This window comes from Hemitrygon akajei, chromosome 15, assembly GCF_048418815.1.
Source record: "Hemitrygon akajei chromosome 15, sHemAka1.3, whole genome shotgun sequence".
Classification (NCBI taxonomy): domain Eukaryota; kingdom Metazoa; phylum Chordata; class Chondrichthyes; order Myliobatiformes; family Dasyatidae; genus Hemitrygon; species Hemitrygon akajei.
This window is the reverse complement of record NC_133138.1, coordinates 9,840,824-9,865,610: the sequence shown is the minus strand read 5'-3', so window position 1 is coordinate 9,865,610 and position 24,787 is coordinate 9,840,824. Positions and strand designations below refer to the sequence as shown.

Below are 24,787 nucleotides of genomic sequence, written 5' to 3'. Positions count from 1 at the left end.
AGGAGAACAATGGGTGGGGATTGCTCACCCAAGTCAAATTATCTTTGACTATTTCTCTTCGCATGGAACATTTATTTTTTTTGTATTTATTCTTTACTTGTCTCTGAACCTTACAACAAGGAATTTGAAACTTAAGTTTCTCAGGCAGTGGAATGTCTAACGTGGTTTCTGTGAAACATGGGTATTTGCGAGAGCATTTATTTACAACACTTCATTGGCAGACACAGTAGCTCATACACATTAGATGGGGATGTATAGACCCAGAGGTGGGAGGCAATGAAGTTAATCAGCATGCAATGTTAGCTTGACGTTGATAGTCAATACCATCATTTGAGCTGAATGCAATCTTTTAAGCTTCACAGAGTTAAAGAGGTTCATCACCAAGGAATGGTTGAAAATAATCATCAACTGCTAACTGGTTACTTTGTGGTTAATTTCTTCTTTCGTTTGCTCCAATTGATTTCTTTACAGCAATCAAATGTGACTTGCACAGGATGTGATGGCTTCTTGGATTATGTACAAAGCTATTGCTACAGAAACACATTTATAGGGATCATCCTTGGAATACAGAAATGGACAAGTAGTTACAACTGTTTTAGGAGTACTTTGCCTATCTGATCCTCAATAACAGGGGTTCCCAGCCATGGAACAATACCATTAACAAAGGGTTTGTGGACCCCAGGTTGTGAACCCCTGCTTGCTCAACAATCTGTGATTCATGAATAATGTCCTCTCCAAAATCTGCAACCTACTGCTTTAAACTTAGAGCAGGACAGAGACATAGTGGTCACCAAGCACCGTGGCAATGAATATTTATACCTCTAGCTTCTGCCAGGCTGGAACTGGAGGTATTTACAGTATGTCACATTTTGCCATCTATAATTGAGAAACAGGATCACTGAGACCTTATTCAAAAAGAACTGACTACATTTATGTTTTCAGGAAAGATTCACAGACAGCTTTTTTCCAGCTGCTACAAGATTTCTGAGGCAGTCCATGAATAATACCTCATTATTTCAGCACTATTATTGTGCAATTTATAACTATGTCTTTGCACTGTACTGCTGTTGCAAAACAACAAATATTACATCATTTACAGTACCTGTAAGTCAGCGATACTACATCTGATTCTTCTTCTTAATTTTCTTTCTAGAAACCAGTAGCAATATACAGCCTTGCTTGACAAGGTTTCCTAATAGGATATTGTGACATTTGGCTTTACGGTTTCTAACGTTGTGGTTACCGTATCATCTATACTCAGAAACCACTTTATTAGGTACCGGTGTATACTTAGTAAAGTGGCCACAGGAGCGGAACCTGGGGTGGCCTTCTGCTGCTGCAGCCCACCCGCTTCAAGGTTTGACATGGTGCACATTCAGGGATACTATTCTCCACAGAATTGTTGTAACTCGTGGTTATGTCAGTTCATATCGCCTTCCTGTGTGCTAGGACCAGTTTAGCCATTCTATCTGACCTCTCATTAACAAGGTCTTTTTGCCCACAGAACTGCTTCTGGTAAGATGGCAGTGCATTTGGATGCAACGGCCTCTTGGCGGGGGGGGGGGGGCAACTAAAACTGTTTTTGTCTGTTTTTATGATCACAGGACAATGCTGGACATTAAGAACTTCAGGTACTGCAGATCTACCCCATTAGTGAACTCTGGAGACCAGAGGAGCTGGACTTGGTATGGATTGCGTTACTGCCTGCTACAGGAAGGCATCAGGGTCATTGTGCTTTCTAACTGTGAGTGATTGTTTTGGACGTTTCTCTTGTGATTGCAAGGGAGCTGCTTGGCCTTGGTGATAGAAAGGACTGGGCCTCAAGCAGTGGGCATGCCTGTTGCAGCAGTCCAGGAGGGGAGACGACAGATGTGGTGTAGTGTGGCATCCAGGTTGGATTGGGGCTGGCCCCTCCTGTCAGTGCTGCCCTCCAGTGTATGATTGGTGGAATGACAAGCTGGACTGCATGAGTACATGTTCATTTGTAGATTGCTCAGAACTACTTGCTCCTGCTGATAACAGTCATGTACCATCAATTTACAGAGATGGGCTATATAAAAATATTTTGTTTTACTGCTATCTTATATGTGCCTATGTGCCTTGAGTTGTGTATGACTGTTTGTACTTTGTTTCCATCTTAGCCCTAGAGAAATGCTGTTTCATTTAGCTGTAGTCATGGGTATTCATATGTGGTTGAATGATAATTAAACATGAATCTAAACTTGCTGCATATTAGATGTTTTTTATGTTTTTAGCATTTCTGTAAACCCTAGAGACTGTTGAGTTTGATCATCTCTGATCAACAGTTTCTGAGATACCCAGACAACCCTGTTTGCCACCAATCATTCCACAATCAAAATCACTATGATCATATTTGTTCTCCATTCTGATGATTGGCCTGAACAACAGCCGAACCTCTTGACCATGCTTACATGCTCTAATGCATTGAGCTGCTGCCACATAATTGGCTGATTAGATCTTTGCATTAACAAGCAGGTGTACTTTATAGAGTCACCACTGATTGTATACTGAAACCAATAGGAATTTACTATGTAGCTCCTATGCGAGATGAGTGGCACCGAACCAATGGTAGCAAAAATGATGCCTTCATAGCCGTGCCACATTTGGACTACCATGGCAAACCAAAAGGTGGCTGATGGGTAACAAGACCAATGCAGAAATGCAATATGCACACATAGAGAAAACGTGACAGGGCAGAGCAGTGGCATAATGAAACAACACTGCTTAGGAGGCTCTGGAGAAGTTTGCTGCATTCAATGGACTAACTGTCACAATTTGCAATGACCTGCTAGAAGACAAACTTCCTTATTGACATGAGGATACACTCCTTGCCTTCAATAAGGGAGAGCAATTAAGAGAGATCTTAATGTCCAGCATTGTCCTTCAAGTAAGGGGGAAGGGACTAGGCAAATCAGACAACCAACTTTGCTGAAATCTCCAAAAAGTTTGCAAAAGCATTAACCAGAGTCTCAATTTCTCATTCACCAAGCCATCTCTTCCTCCTGCATTGAAAATCTCAGTCCAAAACACCTCAGATAAAGTTGTTACTAAATATCCATTCCAAATCAAACCTTTCAAATTTAAAGGCCGCTCACAAGGAACTCTGAGACTAGAAAACAGAAATGGGCATTGCACCATTTCAACATGTTTGGCATCATTACAGATTGTCCAGTTGACAAGTAACAAGAATGATTGAAAGTAGTGATGGGACTTGCATGAACTAAATGGACCAAAGGGCCTGGCTCAGTGCTGTAGTGTTCTATAACAACTCTAAATATTTCCATTGACACACACGGGCAGCATCAATGGAGAGGAATAAACAGTCAACACTTCAGGCCAAGACCCTTCATCAGTCCAGATGAAGGACCGTAGCCCAAAATATCAACTATTTATTCCTCTCCATAGGTTATGCCAGACCTGCTAAGTTCCTCCAGCATTTGGTGTGTTGCTGTGGATTTCCAGCATCTTCGGAATTCCTTGGGTTTAGATTTCCACTAAGGAAGTGATGTTTTTTTTCCCCATACAAAGATCATGGTGAAAGTTTGCAGGTGATTATGGAGGGTGTCTTTCAGCACTTGGATGAAGTTAAATGGTGAGCTAATTAGATAACTTTCTCAAATTGGTGTTGTTCTTGCCAAGAGAAAGATTTCCAATAATTAGCAGGAAAGAACTGCCTCAGGGGTCAGAACAGCAATCGTCAATGCTTCAAGTGTAGATAAGGAGGATATGCTTCAAGTCCACAAAATCAAGAGGCAATGCAAGATTGGGAAATACAAGGCACATTGTCGAGAATAAATTGGCAATGGTCTGAATTGCCCACGGCATAATGAGCTATTATCATCTTCACTCATTTGTCCTTTTAGTAAGACTTTTTTGCTCTAATATATCACCAAAGTCACATGTAGAGAACTTTTTAAAAAAAATCATTTCCTTTGTGGTAGTTGCTTCAACTCAAGTACTTGACCTTTGTGAAAAATTGAATGGACTAATGGTGCAGCGGGCCTCTATTGTTCTGTTGGCCTTGGGGACAGTGTACAGGCCTCAAGCACATCTTTCAAGGCACTCAGACTAACTAAGTATTCTGACCATCAATTCAATAAGAATTCAAGCTGCTTAAAGAGTCTTCTTACATGTATAACTTCCCACATCCCCCTGCACTTTATAAGGCAGGTCAATGAATGATGAAAATGTTTTGGTGCATTCATGTAGATGTACTTTATTGATAAGCTATACAGCTTTATAATGTGTAAAATCAAATGATAGCCTGCAGATCAAACTAATGGATAGATTCCAGTTTACAGCATTGAACGGATACACAAACATTGCTTTTTCTTAATCTATATGTTCCATATTTATGAGAATATGCATTTGTGCAAGAATGTTTGTGTCCTTTGATGTAAATTCCCCTGCTTGTTCACTTGTTCTTTGGAATGTGATTATAGAAGGTGTTCTCCTTTGCTTAAGTCAGCAATGGACCAATGTTATTTACATCATTTGAAACGTATTCGCAGAACCCAACAAGAGACCATAGTTTACAAAAAAAATGGCATTGCTTGACGATATGAACTGCAAACTTCAGCAGTCACCTGGGAGACCCTTATGCAACACGCAGGAAATGATAGATTGGGCATGATCCAGGCAGATAGAAATTCCTGTATTAGAATGAGAATCAGAGACAGGTTTAATATCTCTGCCAAATTTCATGAAATTTGTTGTCTTGTGGCAGAGATAAATGCATTACATGTAAAAATAGAGCAAAGTATTGAGGCTGTGTTCATCATGATATGGAGCAGAATTAGACCATTTGGACCATCAGCACTGTTCCGCCATTTCATCATGCCTGATTTATTAACCCCTGAACTCCACTCCCCTGTAACCCTTGATGGGCTTGCTAATCAAGAACTTATCAACTTGTGCTTTAAATATACCCAGTGACGTGGCCTCCACAGCCATCTGTGACAATGAATTCCACAGATTCACCGCTGTCTAGCTAAGGAAATTCCTCCTCATCTCTGACCTAAAGGGATGTCCTTTTATTCTAAGGCTGAGTCCCCTGATCCTAGATTCCTCCACAAAAGGAAGCATCCTCTCTATATCCACTTTGTCTAGGCCTTTCAGTATTTAATAGGTTTCAATGAGATTACTCTCCACTGCCCCATCTCTTTCTTCTAATCCCCGGTGAGTACAGGCCCAAAGCCATACACCTCTTAGACAGTACTTTAAACTTTTCATTCTCACAAACTTCCTCTAAACCCTCTCCAATGCCAGCACATCCTTTTTCAGATAATGTGTCCAAAATTGCTCACAATACTCAAAGTGCAATTTGGTCAATGCATTATAAAGCCTCAGCATTACATCCTCACTTCTATATTCTACTCCTCTTGAAATGAATGCTAGCATTGCATTTGTCTTCTTTACTACCAACTCAACCTGCAAGTTAACCTTAAGGGAATCCTACATGAGGCCTCCCTTCGCACCTCCGATTTCTAAGTTGGCTATGCCTTTATTCTCTCTACCAAAGTGCATAACCATAAGCTTCCCTACATTATATCCTATCTGCCCGTTCTTTGTCCATTCTCTTAATCTGTCTAAGTCCTTCTGCAGACTCCATGCTTCCTTTTCTTGCCCTTCCACCTATCTTTATATCATCTGCAAACTGGGCCACAAAGCCACTAATTCCATGAAAATTATCTGTCCCAAAACCGACTCCTGTGGAACACCACTAGTCAGCCATTCTTTGCCTTTTGCCAGTCACTAGATCATTACTAATGCCTCAATAATCTCATCAGCTACCTGTCCATTCAGAAATTTGAAGGTGGAAGGGAAGAAGCTATTTCTAAAACATTGAGTGTGTGTCTTCAAGCTCCTGTATCTCCTCTCTGATGGAAGTAATGAGAAGAAAGAATATCCTGGGTGATGGGGGTCTTTAATGATGGATGCCACCTTTGTGAGACACTGCCTTTTAAAGATGTCCTCGATGCTGGTGCTGTAATGCCCCACTTATCTAACCTCCAGCTTAGCTCCTTTCAACAGAGGAATAAACAAAATTCCAAATAAAGATATTTATAGTAACAATGTTAATTTATGTTTAAAATCAGCCAAAATTTAGCTTTTGGAGTAATTCTATTTCCAACTCAGGATCTGGAGCCTGGCAGATTACACATTTCCATGTTCCTCTTCCAGATACATTGTAAGTGTGATGTTGATTTCTGACTCCACCACTTCTGACAAGTTTCAAACCCTCAATACTCTGAGAAAAAAAAGAACTATATGCTTCACACTCTCTTAACACTTTATTTATTAACATAAATCAATAACTCCCAGTTACTGAGATGATCAGACTCTCCCTCTATACCCATAACTGTGTGGCTAGGTATAGATCAAATGCTATCTAGAAATTTGCTGATGATACAACCATTGTTGGTAGAATCTCAGATGGAGATGAGAGGGTGTACTGGAGTGAAATATACCAGCTAGTTGAGTGATGTCACAGCAACAACCTTGCACTCAATGTCAGTAGGATAACAGAGCTGATTGTGGATTTCAGAATGGGTAAGACGAGGGAACACGAACCAACCTTCAGAGGGATCAGAAGTGGAGAGAGTGAGCAATTACAAGTTCCCAGGTGTTAAGCTCTCTGAGGATCTAACCTGGTCCCAACATATTGATGCAGCTATAAAGAAGTCAAGACAGTGGCTATATTTTATTAAGAGTCTGAAGGGATTTGATTTGTCATCTAAAACACTCAAAAACTTCTACAGATGAACCACGGAGAGCATTCTGACAGGTTGTATCGCAGTCTGGAATGGGGGTGGGGGATGAGGGGGAGGGTCTACTGCACTGATCCAAATGAAGCTACAGAAAGTTGTAAAATTAGTCAGCTCCATCTTGGGCATTAGGCTCTGTAATATCCAAGACATCTTCATGGAGCAATGCCTCAGAAAGGTGCTATCCATTATTAAAAAACCCCTTCACCCAAGGCATGTCCTCTTTTCATTGTTACCATCAGGAAAGAGGTACAGAAGCTTGAAAGCATACATTCAGTGATTCAGGAACAGCTTTTTCCCCTTAACCACCTGATTCCTAAATGGATATTGAACCCATGAACAATACCTCTCTATTTTATATATACTAATTATCTTTTGCACTATTTTTAATTATATATATCCTGCTTCTGATTATTGCTTCTCTACTATAGGGGATCCTTTATTTTGCCGAACAAAAAATGATTGCGGTAAAATTTAAGCAAAATTCTATCTATTCTAGGCTTTCAAGAATTACATTTTTCAAAAACTCTGTGGATACGAAACTGAAGCATCTCAGTGGATATTATAAATTAATATGTATGTAGAACTATGAGTAAAAGAAACGTTTATTTGAAGAATTGTGATTGTGTAAGAATATTTTCAAGAGTGGTATTTTGGGGAAAAGACTGTATCAATATTCAAAAAACATTGGATTGGTCAATACAAGAAAAAAGGCCATTAGAATCAGGTAAGAAAATGTGATTAAGATTGTAATGTAAAAGTGCAGAGCAATGAGAATAAGGTGATCAATTAACTTCATTTATTTCTATTGTTTTTAAGTGCCAACATAGATATTACACTGACCTTTATTATTTCATATTTCCAGTGGTCTTGGAGCAGAAGCATGAATAACCATGGGATTCATTGATATTTTCATTTGGTTTTGATAAAGTGAATTCAAACAGAGTTCTAAGGAGAAAAAATGCTAAGTGCTTTTGAGTTGGTGTCAAGCAAAAATATCTCATTGCTCCATTATCCTTATTTTACTCTTGCTAAGCAGGCCAAAGACTCTCTAAAGATTTATCTTACATTCTCTTCAGTATTTGTTGCCATAAAATTAAGAAGCTTAATTTATCAAAATATGCATCTAATTGGATTGCGATCATTAAGAATGCATCACATACACATATAACAAGTTAAATGGCTGAATACGCTAATATCTCAGCATGAGTTGGAACATCAACTAATTACCTCCATGAAATTAACCCAGAGGACTGTGTTAGTCCAAAGCATTGATAATTGTTAAGATATTTCTGGCCAAATTTTTCAATTTGATTAAGCACTGGAGTGCAATTTACATTTCAGTCGAGGTATTTGATTGGTCTTTGAAAGAACCAGCCTCCTCCATCTCAAACCTCCCAAATCTCTCGGTAAAATAATAGATTTAAAAAAAATCCAATCATAAATTCTTCACTGCTTTCCAGATGTCTTAATAATGTGTGAGCATTCTGGATCGGGTCATAACCAGCTTTCACATATATAAAAAAAGGTTTTTCAGTCATTGAGCTCCACTAGCTGTGACCATCAGACTACTGAGCTTTCCAATTTTGTTATGGATCGTGATCCTTCCTCTGAGGCATTTTAATCTGATTATCGAAATTGCCACTACCTTCTTCACAACTCTGCTGCACGAAAATGATAAATCCCAACAAACAGCTGGCCTTTATTACTCAAAAATATCTATATGGGCCAATTGGATGCCTCCTAACTAGTCTTTCTAATTCAGAGAACAAAATATTCACAGTCCCTTTAGAACTACTACGTGTTTATTGTTTAAGCGAATCTCATAGAAATTGCACGCATAATAGACACAAGCCTTTACGCATTAATAGGCATTATTAAAATGCATCTTATGTTATTGCTTCAATTAGATAAATTGAATCTCAAACAAAAATATAAGACTGCACTTTAATTATGATTTTAGATTGTACTAATATCAAATACAATTTCAACTCAGAATTCTTCAGCTCAAAATTTTATTCGCACATGAAAAAAGTGTGCTAAAATGGCATTGTGTGGGGGACCTATCAGCTTATTCTGATACCATTCTAGGAAAAAGTTCACAGGCAGCTATCATACATGGGCATGGCAGGGGTCACAATATTTTAAGGAGTTGGAATATTAATCAGGTCGGTAAGGAGTCATATTCACACTACGCTGTGTGGTGTCATGCCTGGAACTTTCCAGGTGATGGGCAGCAAAGGACAAACTTATCACCTGCACTCTTTTGGGCTTACATCTACATTTACCCCGAGTTGCTCCCGGAAAAGAGCATGTTGTATCCATGGCTATAATGTGGAATTTATGGGAATAATGTGCCCTTCAAAGGCTCAAGTGTGTTATAGACAGAATTGCAGCATTTTAATTTGAAACTGTAAATATTGTGCTTTATCTAGACTTGAAAATTATATATATATATAATTGTTTATAAAATAAAGAAAATGGCAAGAACTTAAAGATGCAGTGTTCGCTTGTAATCACTGCTGCAAGTTAATGCATAGCTTGAGGCAAATTGGTTAGAAGAATGAGAAGACAGTCATTGGAGCCTAAAGCCCAGTTACTAAGTGGTTGTTGTGGCTGAGGTAACCATTCAGATATTGCATCATAATGCACATAAACCCTACAAAAGCATAGCAGTTTTCATTAAAATAACAAATGAGAAAACTGTTCTACTGTTGCTGCTGAAATGATCCAAACAGCCTGGTATATCAATCACTCAGACCAAGACTGAAATAAATTACAGAGGGTTGTGGACACACGTCAGTCCTTCATGAAAAACAATTACCCATCCATTGACACTGTCTACACTTCCCAATGCCTCAGAAACCCTGCCAACATAATCGAAGATCCCTCCCAACCTGGTCATTCTCTAATCTCCTGCATTCTGTTGGGCAGAAAATGCTAACGCTGCACACCACCAGGCTGGGCAGCAGCTTCTATCCTGCTGTTGCAAGACTCTCGAGTGGACCTTTTGTAATGAAAGAGATGAACTCTTGATCTCACCATCTACCTCATCGTGGCCCTTATACCTTATTTTGGCATTGCACTCTGTAACTGTAACAATGCATTATGCATCAACGCATAATGTTTGGGTGGCATGCAAAACAGTTTCTCTCTGCATCTTGATGCATGTGACAATAGTGACCCAATTATAAACCATAGTTAATGCTATGTGCATGCATGAAGTATGCTGAGATTTCAGATTGCTTAATTTTGTGTAAAGCCATTAATAGATTTGATCCACAACGGACACCAGAGAACTAGAAATGGTGACTAAATCTATTCCGCATTATTGCTAGGAATAGCCTGCTAGCAAATCACTTAGACTAATCTCATATGTACTAGCAGTAAAAATCCAAAGACTTCCTTGAACTCTTAACACTGAAATACAGCTTAGCACAGTTCTCCATTGCTTCAGAGGGGATTTGATTTGATCTTTCCTTGGGACACAGCATGGACACAGAATGGCTCCAAATATAATTCCATAAGAAAAGAATCAAGTCTTCAAGCTTTGTATACATCTTCTTCTGCCGCCTCACTTCACAGTATCTGATCTTATTACTTCTTTCATGAAAAGTCTTTTCATTTATTTTTAACAATACATCATATCTACTCGTAAGCCAAAATCAGTATTATGCCTGAATATTGTTTGCTGATCTCTCACAAGTCATTTTGTATTTATTCTGGACAAGAATTGTGGCTCAAGACTTGTTAGAAAACCACTCAAGGTAGGTCTCGGGCAGTGGTAAGACTACCCACTTCATAGTTGAGACAAGACTTGCACCCTACCTGCATGTATTACAATGGCCATGTGATGATGATACCAGGGATGATCTGCAACTTTTCTGAATACTCTGATATACAGAAAACAAGCTGCAAGGTTGCTTATTGTTGGCCAGCCATAAATGTGGAACAAATATACAGTATAAGCGACATTTTGTTGTGCAAAAAAATGGTAAATGGTTCCATAGGACTTCATTTATCATGGTGGGTCCCCAAACCAAAGTGACTTTCTTTGCTTCCTGAACACAGGTCCATGACTGGCCACACAGGCTTTCCAGTACGGGTCAGACATCATTTATAGCTTCCCTGTGGGGCAGATAACCTGGAGTGCCACACTGAGGAATTCTCTTTGCATTAATCTAAACAGCAGAATCCCCTATGTTATTGAGCTGGTGTTGTATGTGATTTGCCACCCTTTTACATCAACATGGGTTCTTTACCTGCTTCAATACTCTTCAACAACATGATCTTGCTCTGCGCGTTTTCGAAATACTGAGCTAAACAATTTCATAAAGTTCTTGATGCCATGTTTGTTTTTTAAAGACAAAGAGGTTGTGAAGTTAAAATGCTGAATCTTCAGCTCATATCCACAGATGAAGTTTCATAAACAGTCACCAAATCCTAAAAATACTGATGTCTTTTCATAAGGTTTCAATCATATCATGCATTATAATGACCTCACTACATCTTTTTAAAAGGTCCTACTTCCATCTTTCTGAATTTGCAATATCATATTTGACGTGAATAATTCACTTGGCTAGCTCTGGACAGGTCCTGGGGCTTTACTTTGGATCAGTTTGTCGCTATTGTTTTAGCTTCATATTGGAGAACATGAAAAAGCAGCCTGCAATAGTAGACCGCTGTGATAACAGAGTGGCACTTAAAGTAATGGCAGCTGCATCAAGAGCATAAATCCATTACTGTTACCTCTATTTATAACTATTGATAAATAAAAGCAACACCATCACAACTGACACAGTATTTATCCATCCAACTGACATTATCCAAGCAGAACATCATGATGAGGCACTAATAACGGCACCTTTCAGCATCAGTTGGAGGAGATAACAAATTCAACATCACATCCAGTGGGACAAAGTCGAGCCATCCTTTAGCACTTTTGTTGATTGAATTGCTTCATTTACTGCTTAAGCACAACTCTCTAGCTTTAAGCAGTTTTGGGCACCTTATCTAAGAAAAGATGTGCTGACATTGGAGAGGGTTCAGAGGAGGTTCATGAGAATGATCCTGGGAATGAAAGGCTTATCGTATGAGGAGCGATTGATGGCTCTGGGCCTTTACTTGCTGGAATTTAGAAGAATGAGGAGTGATCTCATTGAAATCTATCAAATGCTGAAAGGCCTCAAGACAGTGGATGTGGAGAGAATGTTTCCTATGGTGGGGGAGTCGTGGACCAGAGGGCACAGTCTCAGAACAAAAGGGCATCCATTTAGGACAGAGATGAGGAGGAATTTCTTAAGCCGGAGAGTGGTGAATCTATGGAATTCATTGTCATTGGCAGTTGTGGAGGCCAAGTCATTGGGTATATTTAAGGCAGAAGTTGATAGATTAATGATTAGTTAGCACATGAAGGGATATGGGGAGAAGGGAGGAGATTGGAGCTGAGAGGGAAATGGATCAGCCATGATGTAACAGTTGAGTAAACTCAATGGGCCAAAGGCCTAATTATGTTCCTATATCTTATGGTCATACAGTCTTCCAGCTTGTGCAATATGTTGCATTTGGGCTGCTGAATAGTCAGCAGTAACTTCTTTCGAAGAGAGCACAGTGCACAGTTTCTGTCAATTAGCCTATTGCAAGTTACCCTGAACAATCCTGTTTAATTATAGTTTCTGCTTCCACTTAAGCTTTTTCTGTGTTCTCCTGGGCTTTTAAACATTTTTAATGAATTGAAGGCCTTTAATGGTTGGCCTATGATGACAACTGGTGTTCTGCTGGGGTCAGTGTTGGGTCCGCTACTTTTCATGTTAAATGTTAATGATTTGGATGACAGAATTAATGGCTTCATGGCCAACTTTGTGGATGGTACAAAGGTCAGTGGAAGGTAGTTCTGTGGAAGCAGGGAGTCTGCAGAAGAACTTGGACAGATTGGGAGAATGGGCAAAGAAGTAGCAAATGGAATACAGTGTAGGGAGAAAATACAGAATTTGGGATGCAAAGTGACTTTGAAGCCTAGTGCAAGATTCCCTAAAGGTTAACTTACGGATTGAGTCAGTCATAAGGCAGGCAAGTGCAATGTGAGCATTCATTTCAAGAAGACTAAAATATAAAAGTAAGGGTGTAATGCTGAGGCTTTATAAGGCGTTGGTCAGACTGCATATAGACTCCAGACCGCATATTGGGTTCCATACTCAAGAACGTGCTGGCAATTGAGAGGGTCCAGAGGAGGTTAATGAGAATGGTCTTGGAATGAAAGGGTTAACATATGAGTAAGGTTTGATTACTTTGGGCCTGTACTCACTGGAGATCTGAATAATGGGGGGGGGGGGGGCTCATTAAAATCTACTGAATATTGAAAGCTTAGATAGAGTGGATGTGGAGAGAATGTTTCCATTAGTATGAAAGTCTAGGACCAGAGGGCACAGCCTCAGAATAGAAGGATATTCCTTTAGAACAGAGATAAGGAGGAATTTATCTTGTTACAGGATGGTGACTCTCTGGAGCCACAGATGGCTGCGGAGGCCAAGTCATTCGGTATTTTTAAAGTGGAGTTTGGTAGCTTCTTGATTAGCGAGGCTGCCAAAAGTTATGAGCAGAAGGCACGAGAATGTGGTTGAGAGGAAAAATAAGCCATGTTCAAATGATGGAGCATACTCGATGGACTTCATGATCTAATTATGTCCCTATATCCTATGGGTCAAAGGCTGAAATGGCTTTAACAGAATAGCAAGAATAATTATTCAAACCAATATTTTAAAGTACATCACGGGGATTGTCAATCGTATATGGATGCATAACTTTCAGTCAAATTTTGTAGCACATATTCTATCATATTTTAATCAAAATAGCACAAACTTACAAGTTCTGTAGCAGCCTCTGTTTTTCCAAACTCAACTGCTTTAAACATAGTTTTGCAATTCCTGAAAAGTCCTTGATGCAGCTATTAAATTGTTTCATAATAAGAAAATCAATGGTACAATTGAGAAACTATTGTTACATACATGCTATAGGACTACTTAAAATTGCATATGGCTTCAAGGTTCCTGTTCTGATTCCTGAGGAAAATTCCATCTGATTTCAATGCAGCTTGAAGTAAGAAAACAATGGGAAACCAAATCTTAAGTAGTAACAACTGCCTAACTTCACAAAAATGAACCTCTCATAATTGATGTTAAACAGTGCCTTACCTTGGAAAAAACACTCTTTATTGTCTACAATGTGGATTCTCTTTTGCTGTTGACAGGCGGCACGATGCAGTTCACAGTGATTCTCATAAAACTCCCCATCGGAGCCACAAATGGGTAAATAACTTGGCTTGCACTCTTGTATACATACACATTCAGGCAGCTCAGTCTGTTTACTGATGATGCACTGCTGTCCACGGCCACAGTACTTCTTTTGGCAAGCTCCGTGTAGACCATCCTGACCAGAGTGCACTGCAGAAACAAAAAATTAATTTAAATCATGTATTAGAGTGGGTCAAATGTCATTGAATCATGGTATTTATCAGAGACTTAATAGTTCTTCATAGCAATTATATTTATTCTCCTTGGAGTTAGAAGGTCAAGAGGGGACACGACCGAGATATACAATATGATGAGGTTATAGACTGCAGGAAAATTGTTCCCATGTCGGAGTTAGATAAAACTCGTGTACATTGATTTGAAGCCCTCCATTGGTTGAGGTCGACTATGGATTTTGAGTCCTAGCTGCCTACATGATACGCAAGCTGGGGCAGGGCGATATGGAGAGCAAGCTGCTGCCCACACAACAGGCTCCCTCTCTCCATGCAGCTGATGAAACCAAAGGAATGGCAGAGAACGATACACTTCGACACCAGCAGCATCACAGGAGTTGCCAGTCAGTGCTGACCTCAAGGTACGACTGTCTTAGGGATTCCAGTTCTGGATTTTTCCCTCAGGGTTTACTCCCAAAGCCTTCCACATGCATGGGTATAGCCGCAAGGCATTGGAGGATTGAGATCAGAGTTTTCCTTCTCTTAGATGAGCTGCCAACCACAGCTGACAAGCCCATCTGCTCGAAGTGACTGGTTTTAAGGTGCCAATAACATGCCATTGCTTCACCTCCTGTCAGTAGAAACTGTTCTGCCGGGCTTAGTAGCTAAGCCACACAGGAAGGCTAGGAGCTGGACTTGGTTGTCAGAGGCCATTTGAGACCCAGGCCATTGGGAATATTGAATAGGTAATGGAAATGGGAGCTTATCCGCACGACCTCCCCTAGCTGTGTCAACCTTAAGAAACTGAGGGACCTTCTTCACACACAGAGTGGTAAGTACCTAGAATGGCTGAAAGAGTGAATGAAGCTGGGTCGCAGAGAGCACTTCTCAAACATCTTGATGAGCACTCGGGTCATGCAAAGAAGGTTATGAACTAAGTGCCGGGAAACAGGGTTAATACAGAAAGCTGCCTCTGCCCAGCATGGGTGAGCAGGGCCAGGTTTTCCTATTTCCATGTTGTACAGTTCTATGGCTTTAAAATATTAGTGTCAAAAGACATAGATAATGAAGAATAAAACTTTAACTGTTTCACAAGTCATGTCTGGATTAAATACCATTTATCTTGATTAAGAAGTAGCATGTACAACGGCAAATTATGCAAGAGATGGGATGTTATGTTGAAGTTGTATAATACATTGGTGAGGTATAATATGGAGTGTTATGTGCAGTTTTGGTCACCTACCTAGAGGAAAGATGTAAATAAGGTTGAAGGAGTACAGAGAAAATTACAAGGATGTTGCCGGGTCTGGAACACCTGAGTTATGAGGAAAGATTAAATAGGTTAGGACCTTATTCCTTGGAATGTAGAAGATTCGGGGATTTTAGATAGAAGTATGAAAAATTATGAGGGGTACAGATAGGGTAAATGCAAGCAAGCTTTTTCCACTGAGGTTGTGTGGGACTACAACTAGAGATCATGGGTTAAGGGTGAAATGTGAAAAGTTTAAGGGGAACGTGTGAGAAAACTTCTTCACTCAGAAGGCCGTGAGTATGGAATGAGCTGCCTCCACAAGTGGCGTAAGTGAGCGCGTTTTTGACATTTAAGAGAAGTTTGGATGAGTACAAGGATGGTAAGGGTATGGAGTGATATAGATTGATGGGAACAGGCTGTTCAAATGGTTCAGCACAGACTAGATGGGCCAAAGGGCCTCTTTCTGTGTTGCATTTTTCTATGACTCCTTCAGTACTGCACTGAAAGAATCAGAAAACACAAAGTACACTGCAGATGCTGTGGTCAAATCAACACGTGCAAAAGCTGGATGAACTCAGCAGGTCGGGCAGCATCTGTTGAAATGAGCAGTCAACGTTTCAGGTCGAGACCCTTCTTCCTGATTAAAAATAGTGCAAACACAGAAATAATATATATTGATAAAGTGAGGTAGTGTTCATGGGTTCAATGTCCATTTAGGAATCAGATAGCAGAGGGGAAGAAGCTGCTCCTAAATTGCTGAGTGTGTGCCTTCAAGCTTCTGTACCTCCTACCTGATGGTGACAATGAGAAAGGGCATGTCCCAGATCCAATTGCAGAGGGAGGTACCGAGGCCCCGGTTGTGTAACTTATCAATCAGCCTGATTTCTGTTTTCAAGTCTTATGCTCCTATGACGGATGCACTGTGAAGTAGAGCTTGGATCATTATACTCAATACATTATAGTCAGTAAGAGTTTTTTTATGCTTGACTATAAACGCTATTATCAATTATAATATATTGAACATAAAGACTCAAGCACTACTTCACTGACTTGAAAACACATCTCAGTTGGGGCTTCAAGGCTGCGATACTATCAAAAGATGCTTTCTTTTGGATGAAATGCTAAATCAAATCCCCATTCTGCCAGTCAATGAATCCTAAAAATTATTTGGCTTTATTTTGAATGTGAAGACTACTCCCCAGTTATCTGACCAATATTAATTCCACAAACAGCAATTTTTGGATGTCTGCAGGACTGGGGACTACCTTTGTTCTCAAGCCTCTGGTAATTTATTGGGTAATACAGTTGACCAAATTATCTTGCCTTCAATCCCCAACTGAAATACTTTGTCAGAGCATAAATAATAATGGAAATTCCAGGAACTTCATTATGCAAGGTAGCAACTGATGATGCATTTTTGGAAGAACAGACTATTGACCTGACGGCTTGGAAACTCTTTTGCATGATGCTGAACAAAAGCACAAGTGTTTATTTAAAAATTGGCTTAATCCAGAATAGCAAACACAAGAAAATCTGCAGATGCTGGAAATTCAAAGCAACAGACACAAAATGCTGGAGGAACTCGACAAGCAGCATCTATGAAGTAAGTGTAAACAGACTTATTTAACTTTCACTTCTGGAACTAATAGTACTAATTCAAAAACTTGAAATCTGACTTTCTGGCAGGATTTTCAGTTGCATTAGTACCTTTCCTCCTCCATTATAAAGCTCATCAAAAAGACATTATTATTGGTGCAATGCCCAAAATTTCTCTGAAGAGTGACGGTTCTTATTTGCTCACAGAACAACCGTCTTTTACTAGTCCCTTGGAACATTCATCTTCTTCTTTCCTTTTAATAAAGCAGTAACACTCCCATGTAACTGGAATAACGTTGCTTCCATTGTGACACATCTCTTTAACAGCTAGTCACTTAGCTTGCAGCTGCTAGGTGAAGTGTTGGCTGCTGTGAGAATTTGGAAGAGATTAATATAGTAGCACACTCTGAAAGAAGCACTGAAAATATTGTTCACTAAGCATTGTAAATGAAAACAATGGCAATTATGGGACTTCTAAAAAGGATTAAGTAATAACCAACACAGTTTTAACAGCACTTAAAATTTAGCAAAACAGCTTCTAGTCTATGTGTTTGATTGCAGGCTCATGATTTAAAAATGTTTTAATTTTGATCACCAATGGACAAAGGAAATATTCATTTTTGTTATCTAACCTTAAACCTGCACTTCCTGAGAATATAGACCAACTCTAACCCAACAAGAGTGAAAATACTGAAGATTCTAACAATCTAATTTTAAAGAATAATCACTGGAAGTATACAGCAGCCAGTTAGAAAACCGTAGTGGAGATTGCAGAATGGAAAATTTTTAGGAGCTTAGTTATATACCAAACAGTACACAACCATGTAATGTTTAGTTGATTTTCTTATAAAGTCAGGAGAGAAGGGAAGGTGACAAAAGTGTACAGCCAATAAACAATGTAAAATTCTGAACAACAAAAGGAAGTTTGTGCTGAGGGTCATTTGGTAACAGGTATTTCTCACATTATACTGGTAATGTCCTATTTGTAATATTTACATGACAAGGCACCCTCCATGAATCGGGTGAACAGACAACTACCAAAGATGATAGCAGGATGAAAAGTTCTCAGGTTAGAACTCCAGAACTACAAACTCAATCTATTTTTATTACAGAACAAAACATTGAACATAAATAAATATTATTCAAAATATAACCAAGATTTGAGGGAAAAATATCGAAAATTGTAGTCTTAAAATTAACAAATCCGAAATTGGCTAATTAACAGAATTTCATAAGCGCATAAGACATAGGAGCAGAATTAGGTCATTTGGCCCATCGAGTCTGTTCCACCATTCCATTAAGGTTGGAATCTATCCCTCTCAACTCTATTCTTCTGCCTTCACCCTACAACCTTTGATGCCCTTGCTAATTAAGAAACTATTAACCTCTGCTTTAAATATACTCAATCATTTGGCTTCCGCAGCTGTGTGTGGCAACGATTTCCACAGATTCACCACCCTCTGAGTGCTAGGGTAGTGCAGCAGTTAGCACAGTGCTACTACAGCTTGGGGCATTCTGGAGATCAGAGTTCAATTCCAGCGCTACCTGTGAGGGGTCTGTACATCCTCCCCGTGGAACATGTGGGTTTTCTCCAGGGTGTTCCAGTTCCTTTTCACGGTCCAATAGCACAGTTGCTAGGTTAATTAGTCATTGTAAATTGTCCCATGATTAGGTTTGAGTTAATTGAGTTTGCTGGGGATTTATAGGGCGGTGTGCCTTGAAGGGTTGGAAAGGCCTACTCCATGCTGTGTTGCTAAATAAATAAAGCTAAATTACTACCATTCCCCTTTTACCCTCTTTCAACCGCATCTTCTGCAATTTTTGTAAAATTGGCCCATTACTATTATCCTCTTGCTTGCCATCCAATTAAAGGCCTTTCCTTTTTTATTCTTTTCTCACTCTCTTCTTTCCAGCATCTTAAAACACTTTTCCCATTTATAATGAAGATCATCAACATGAATTGCTATTTAATTTTTCTCTTCAAAGATGCTCCCTGATCTGTTAAGTATTTCCAACATTCATTAATTTTTATTGGGCTAGCTCTGATGGTTCATAATATTTATTACTCTGACAGTTCTCCCTATCTAGCCTTTTGCAGGCTCTTAGCTATTAGCCGCAGAGCTGCATCAAAAATCACAACAAAATTTAATTTGCAGTACCTTTGAACAGGGTAGTGAAAGAGAGTCAGAGGTACTTTCCAAATTAAAATCCAAGTAACAACTCATGATACCCACTTATGCCCAGGCATTTAAGAGTAAAATTGACTCCCTAATTTTGATAATGAACTACATGGCCAGTGTAGCAGCAGGAAGCTTAAACGGTACATGTCCTAAAAGGAATAATGGTTGAAATTTCATTCACTTTAATAATTGGTATCCAGGTCTGCTAAGGGCCTGAGCTAGTTACAATCCCAGGGATCATATTTTTGCTGTGCTCTCATTCTTAAGGTTATTAAAAATATCTGCATCTGCCAAACTGTCAACCAGAAATGTCAGCCTGATATGGTCTAAAGACAAGAGAACTCCTCAGAGTAAAAGAATTTCCTTACAGAACACAGAACTGAATGCAAGATCATCAGTTGACAGTGCATTCTTTAAAGAACATTGAATTTAGATGTAATGGATTAATTAAACCGGCCCCACATCAACATTTCCTTTTTTTATTAAAACTGAATTATTTCCTGAATCCACAAGGATTGGGAAATGCATTAATGGAAAGTGTAATCGACTGAGACTGTGTATTAATGGATTTTACTATTTATAAATTTCATAACCACAAAGTGAGAAAGGTAGGGTTTCATTTAGAAGAAAAATATGTTTAATCACTTATTTTAATTAAAGCAATTGATGTAAAATAAAATAAATCGGGATGAAATTTTGAATCAGAATTTGCGTAGTACCAGGAAATGGGTGTATAATACCCAATGAAAGATTTTATTTTCTTTTAACTCATAAAATAATCAAAATAAGGGACATGGAATGAAACTCTCACTTACATGCTGACGTATATAATGCACAGTGACAGAGGTCAAGACATTTATCGACCACTTGCTGTGGGAGGAAATGGCGAATGTCTACGAAATACAAAGGAGTCTGCATGCACTTACACCTGACAATAAAGAGCAATGCTGATAACTGTAGAGAAAAGGATTGAAAATCTATTTGTTCAATTAGATTTAGCTAAGAAACTAATGATGATGATGGCATTTTTGGTCTTTTACACACTTATTTGGAGAAAATCTTTGAGTATGGGATGCAGGTCAAACAGCAGGTCAAATAAGAGTTTGAGAGGAGCAATGATGTACAGCTAAGCTCACAAATGGAAACTGGTATCTTCTTTACAGGATTGAGAAAATTGGGGTGCAAGGAAGAACTTCAGGGGAATTTGGAAGATTCATGTATGATGACAAGAAGCCAAAGCAGCTGAGTCTCTTTTATGGCTGAATAGACAAGAAGGAACTTGATGAGATAGATGCACCCAGATCTACAACGACAAAAAAATGGTATGGCAAAGTTGCACATGGTTCGAGAAGGTTCAGATTCACTTATTTATCACTTGTATAGTACATCAAAACACAAATGATACAGTTCACAGTGTTAACAACCAACGCAACCCAAGGATGTTGTGTTGCCCTTAAGGCATTCGTTTAGTTTATTATATTTTCGCTTTAGTAATTCATTTGTAATTGTTTTCTAGTTAAAGTTAAGGTTGTTTAAAGTAAATTCATTGTCTGTGATATATCGCGGCATGCGATGTCATACCCGGTTTCGCTGCGTCCTGTGGGAAAATACCGGTTTGGAGAAACGGGAAGGAGGGGGCTTGTGTGTGCAGGATCAGTGCGAGAAAAGTTTTCTTTCTACGCACTAGAAACATCATAGATGCAACGCCATAAGTTCATAAGAGAATCGATATGTTGAAGTAAAAATGTTAATGCTGATTCTGTTAAAAGTAATGATGGTTGATAAAGTTTACGTTCTTTGTTATTTAAAGAGTTGTGGATAGTTTGTGTTGAAGTGTATTTAAAGCAGTTGATGGTGTAGGTAGATTCTGACTGTATGTTGTACTTTAATGTAATATAGTTTGTTGTAGTTTTATTTTTGCAAGTATTTACGATGTAAATGTGATGCCAAGAAGGAAACAAATACCGGTACTGTATATATTTTGTATTGTTTTATCAACAGTTTTCACCATACGTTAATGTGGAAGAGTGAACAGTAAACAGTTAATCTTACTGGGATTGCGCCTCATTGACCGGTTTATACTTAGTGTTTAGTTCAGAGTTTTTACACCTGTGCGAGAACACTACAGATGTGCTGGGGACAGTCCGCAAGTGTTGCCACACATTCCAGCACCAACCCAGCATGCCCACGATGTTCAGCAGAACAACATAAGCAGCAACAAAAGTAACAAAACATCAAGGAGCATCTATTAACATTTATTTTATGTTATACCTGGAAAGGCATATTTTTCCTTCTACAACAAAAGTAATCACAAGGATTGAAAAGTTTAGTTCTTGGAAATTTGGGATAAGAAAGGCAAGCATTGATAGGCTCTGGAAGAAGGGAAATTAGAATGTTAATGGTAGTTTCCAAGAACAAAGAGACTGATGTTTTGTTTAAGGTAGGGTGATGTCGTGGCAATGGGAGATTTCAAACAGAGGGGTTTATATTTGATAAAATCTGCAGATGCTGGAAATCTAAGCAACGCACAAAATGCTGGAAGATCTCAGCAGACCAGGCAGCATCTATGGAGAAGAGTACAGTCGACGAATCAAGCCAAGGCCCTTCAGCAGGACTCAAAATGTCGACTGTTTACTCTTTTCCACAGATACTGCCTGGACTGCTGAGTTCCTCCAGCATTTTGTGTGTGTTGTGTGGATTTCTGGCATCTGCAGATTTTCTCTTGTTTGTGATTGGATTACTGCACTGTGAAGTCTCTTCCAGTGATGCCTGCCCTGAAGAAGTTTAAATCTTGCAAACTTGCTGAAGGGTCTCGTCCAGAAACTTCAACTGTACTCTTTCCTATAGATGCTGCTAGGCCAGCTGAGTTCCTCCAGCATTTTGTATGTGTTCCTTGGGTTTATATCTGTCGAGCAAACTATTACAAATATCAGCTAATACTGTATATATCCCAAATTAGTACACAAAGCAGTAAGCATTTGGTAGGGAACAGGGTATAAGGAGGAGATTGCAGATGTCCTGACAGTCAACTTTGTATCCTCTTTAGCCACAGGTGAGGTCCCAGTGGACTGGTGAATAGCTGAAACTGTTCCTCTGTTTAAAGAAGGCAATAGGGACAAACCAGGCCATTATATGTTGGTAAGCCATATATCAATGTTTGGTAAGCTATTGGAGAAGATTCTTGGAGATGGAATCCATTCCTATCTTTAAAACCATAAACTTATTTGGGATAATTCATACAGCTCTCAGCAGGGGAGGTTATCCCTTTTAAACTTGATTAAGCTCTTTCACTGAGGAGGTGAAGAAGATGATTGATGAGGGTAGGGCAGTAAATATTACATTCATGGACTTCAGTAAAACTTTCACAGGATCCCTCACAGTAGACTTATCCAGAACATAAGAACATAAGAAATAAGAACAGGAGTAGGCCGTCTGGCCCATTGAACCTGCCCCGCCATTCAATAATGGCTGATCTGTCCGTAAACTCAGCTCCATCTACATGCCTTTTCCCCATAACCCTTAATTCCCTTACTAGGAAAAAACCTATCTAACTGTATCTTAAATATATTTAGTGAAGAAGCCTCAACTGCTTCCCTGGGCAGAGAATTCCACAGATACACCACTCTCTGAGAAAAACAGTTTCTCCTCATCTCTGTCCTAAATCTTCTCCCCTTAATCTCAAGGCAATACCCCCTAGTTCTAGTCTCACCTACCAAAGGAAACAACTTTCCTACTTCTATCTTATCTATCCCTTTCAAAATTTTGTATGTTTCTATAAGATATAAACCCACGTGCAGGTGGGTTTAGAAATAGTAAGATAGTGCAGATTAACACGTGGCTGAAGACATGGTGCAGGAGGGAGGGCTTCAGATTTATAGATAATTGGGCAGTTTTCCAAGGAAGGTGAGACCTGTTCCGTCAGGACGGTTTACATCTGAACTGGAGGGGGACAAATATTCTTGCAGGTAGGTTTGCTAGAGAGGCTCCAGTGGATTTAAAATATATACAAAGGGGTCGGGGAACCAAAGTGTAGGAACAGATGTATGGGAGAAGGAAGAAAAAGAAGACAGTAAAGTTCTTTGTAATGTTAGAGATAAACAGAGAGGAAGAGGTGGAAAATTTCTTAAATGCATTTATTTTAATGCTAGGAGCATTGTAAGAAAGGTGGATGAGCTTAGAGCATGGATTGATACCTGGAGATGTGATGTAGCTATTAGTGAAACATGGTTGCAGGAGGGGTGTGATTGGCAACTAAATATTCCTGGATTTCATTGCTTCAGGTGTGATAGAATCGGAGGGACAAGAGGAGGAGGTGTTGCATTGCTTGTCAGAGGAAATATTACAGCTGTGCTCTGGCAGGATAGATTAGAGGGCTCGTCTAGGGAGACTGTTTGGGTGGAATTGAGGAACGGGAAAGGTGTAGTAACACTTATAGGGGTGTATTATAGACCACCAAATGGGGAGCGAGAATTGGAGGAACAAATTTGCAAGGAGATAGCAGATATTTGTAGTAAGCACAGGGTTGTGATTGTGGGAGATTTTAATTTTCCACACATAGACTGGGAAGCCCATAGTGTAAAAGGGATGGATGGTTTGGAGTTTGTAAATTGTGTGCAGGATATTTTTTTGCAGCAATACATAGAGGTACCAACTAGAGAAGGGACAGTGTTAGATCTTCTGTTAGGAAATGAAATAGGTCAGGTCATGGAGGTATATGTTGGGAAGCACTTCGGGTCCAGTGATCACAATGCCATTAGTTTCAATATAATTATGGAGAAGGATAGGACTGGACTCAGGGTTGAGATTTTTGATTGGAGAAAGGCTAACTTTGAGGAGATGCGAAAGGATTTAGAAGGAGTGGATTGGGACAATTCGTTTTATGGGAAGGATGTAATAGAGAAATGGAGGTCACTTAAAGGTGAAATTTTGAGGGTACAGAATCTTTATGTTCCTGTTAGGTTGAAAGGAAAGGTTAAAAGTTTGAGAGAGCCATGGTTTTCAAGGGATATTTGAAGCTTGGTTAGGAAAAAGAGAGATATCTACAATAAATATAGGCAGCATGGAGTAAATGAGATGCTCGAGAAATATAAAGAATGTAAGAAGAATCTTAAGAAAGAAATTAGAAAAGCTAAAAGAAGATAGGAGATTGCTTTGGCAAGTAAGGTGAACATAAATCCGAAGGGTTTCTACAACAGTTATATTACGTTTGTAATAGCAAAAGGATAGTGAGGGATAAAATTGGTCCCTTAGAGAATCAGAGTAGACAGTTATGTGTGGAGCCAAAAGAGATGGGGGAGATTTTGAACAATTTCTTTTCTTCAGTATTCACTAAGGAGAAGGATATTGAGTTGTGTAATGTAAGGGAAACAAGTAGGGAAGTTACCGAAACTATGATGATTAAAGAGGACGAAGTATTGGCACTTTTAAGGATTATAAAAGTGAATAAGTCTCTGGGTCCTGACAGGATATTCCCTAGGACCTTGAGGGAAATTAGCGCAGAAATAGCAGGGGC

At 39.3% G+C, this 24,787-nt stretch overlaps 1 protein-coding gene across 5 annotated transcripts in view; it reads right to left on the bottom strand.

Annotated features, from left to right (window-relative positions):
- LOC140739159 (follistatin-related protein 5-like) overlaps window positions 1–24,787 on the bottom strand; it is a 672,573-nt gene that overhangs the window by 419,825 nt on the left and 227,961 nt on the right. For all 5 annotated transcript variants that reach the window (XM_073067157.1, XM_073067160.1, XM_073067156.1 and 2 more), the window contains exon 4: window positions 13,979–14,227. In XM_073067157.1, the coding sequence (XP_072923258.1) occupies window positions 13,979–14,227 (249 nt within the window). The remainder of the gene's footprint in view (window positions 1–13,978; window positions 14,228–24,787) is intronic.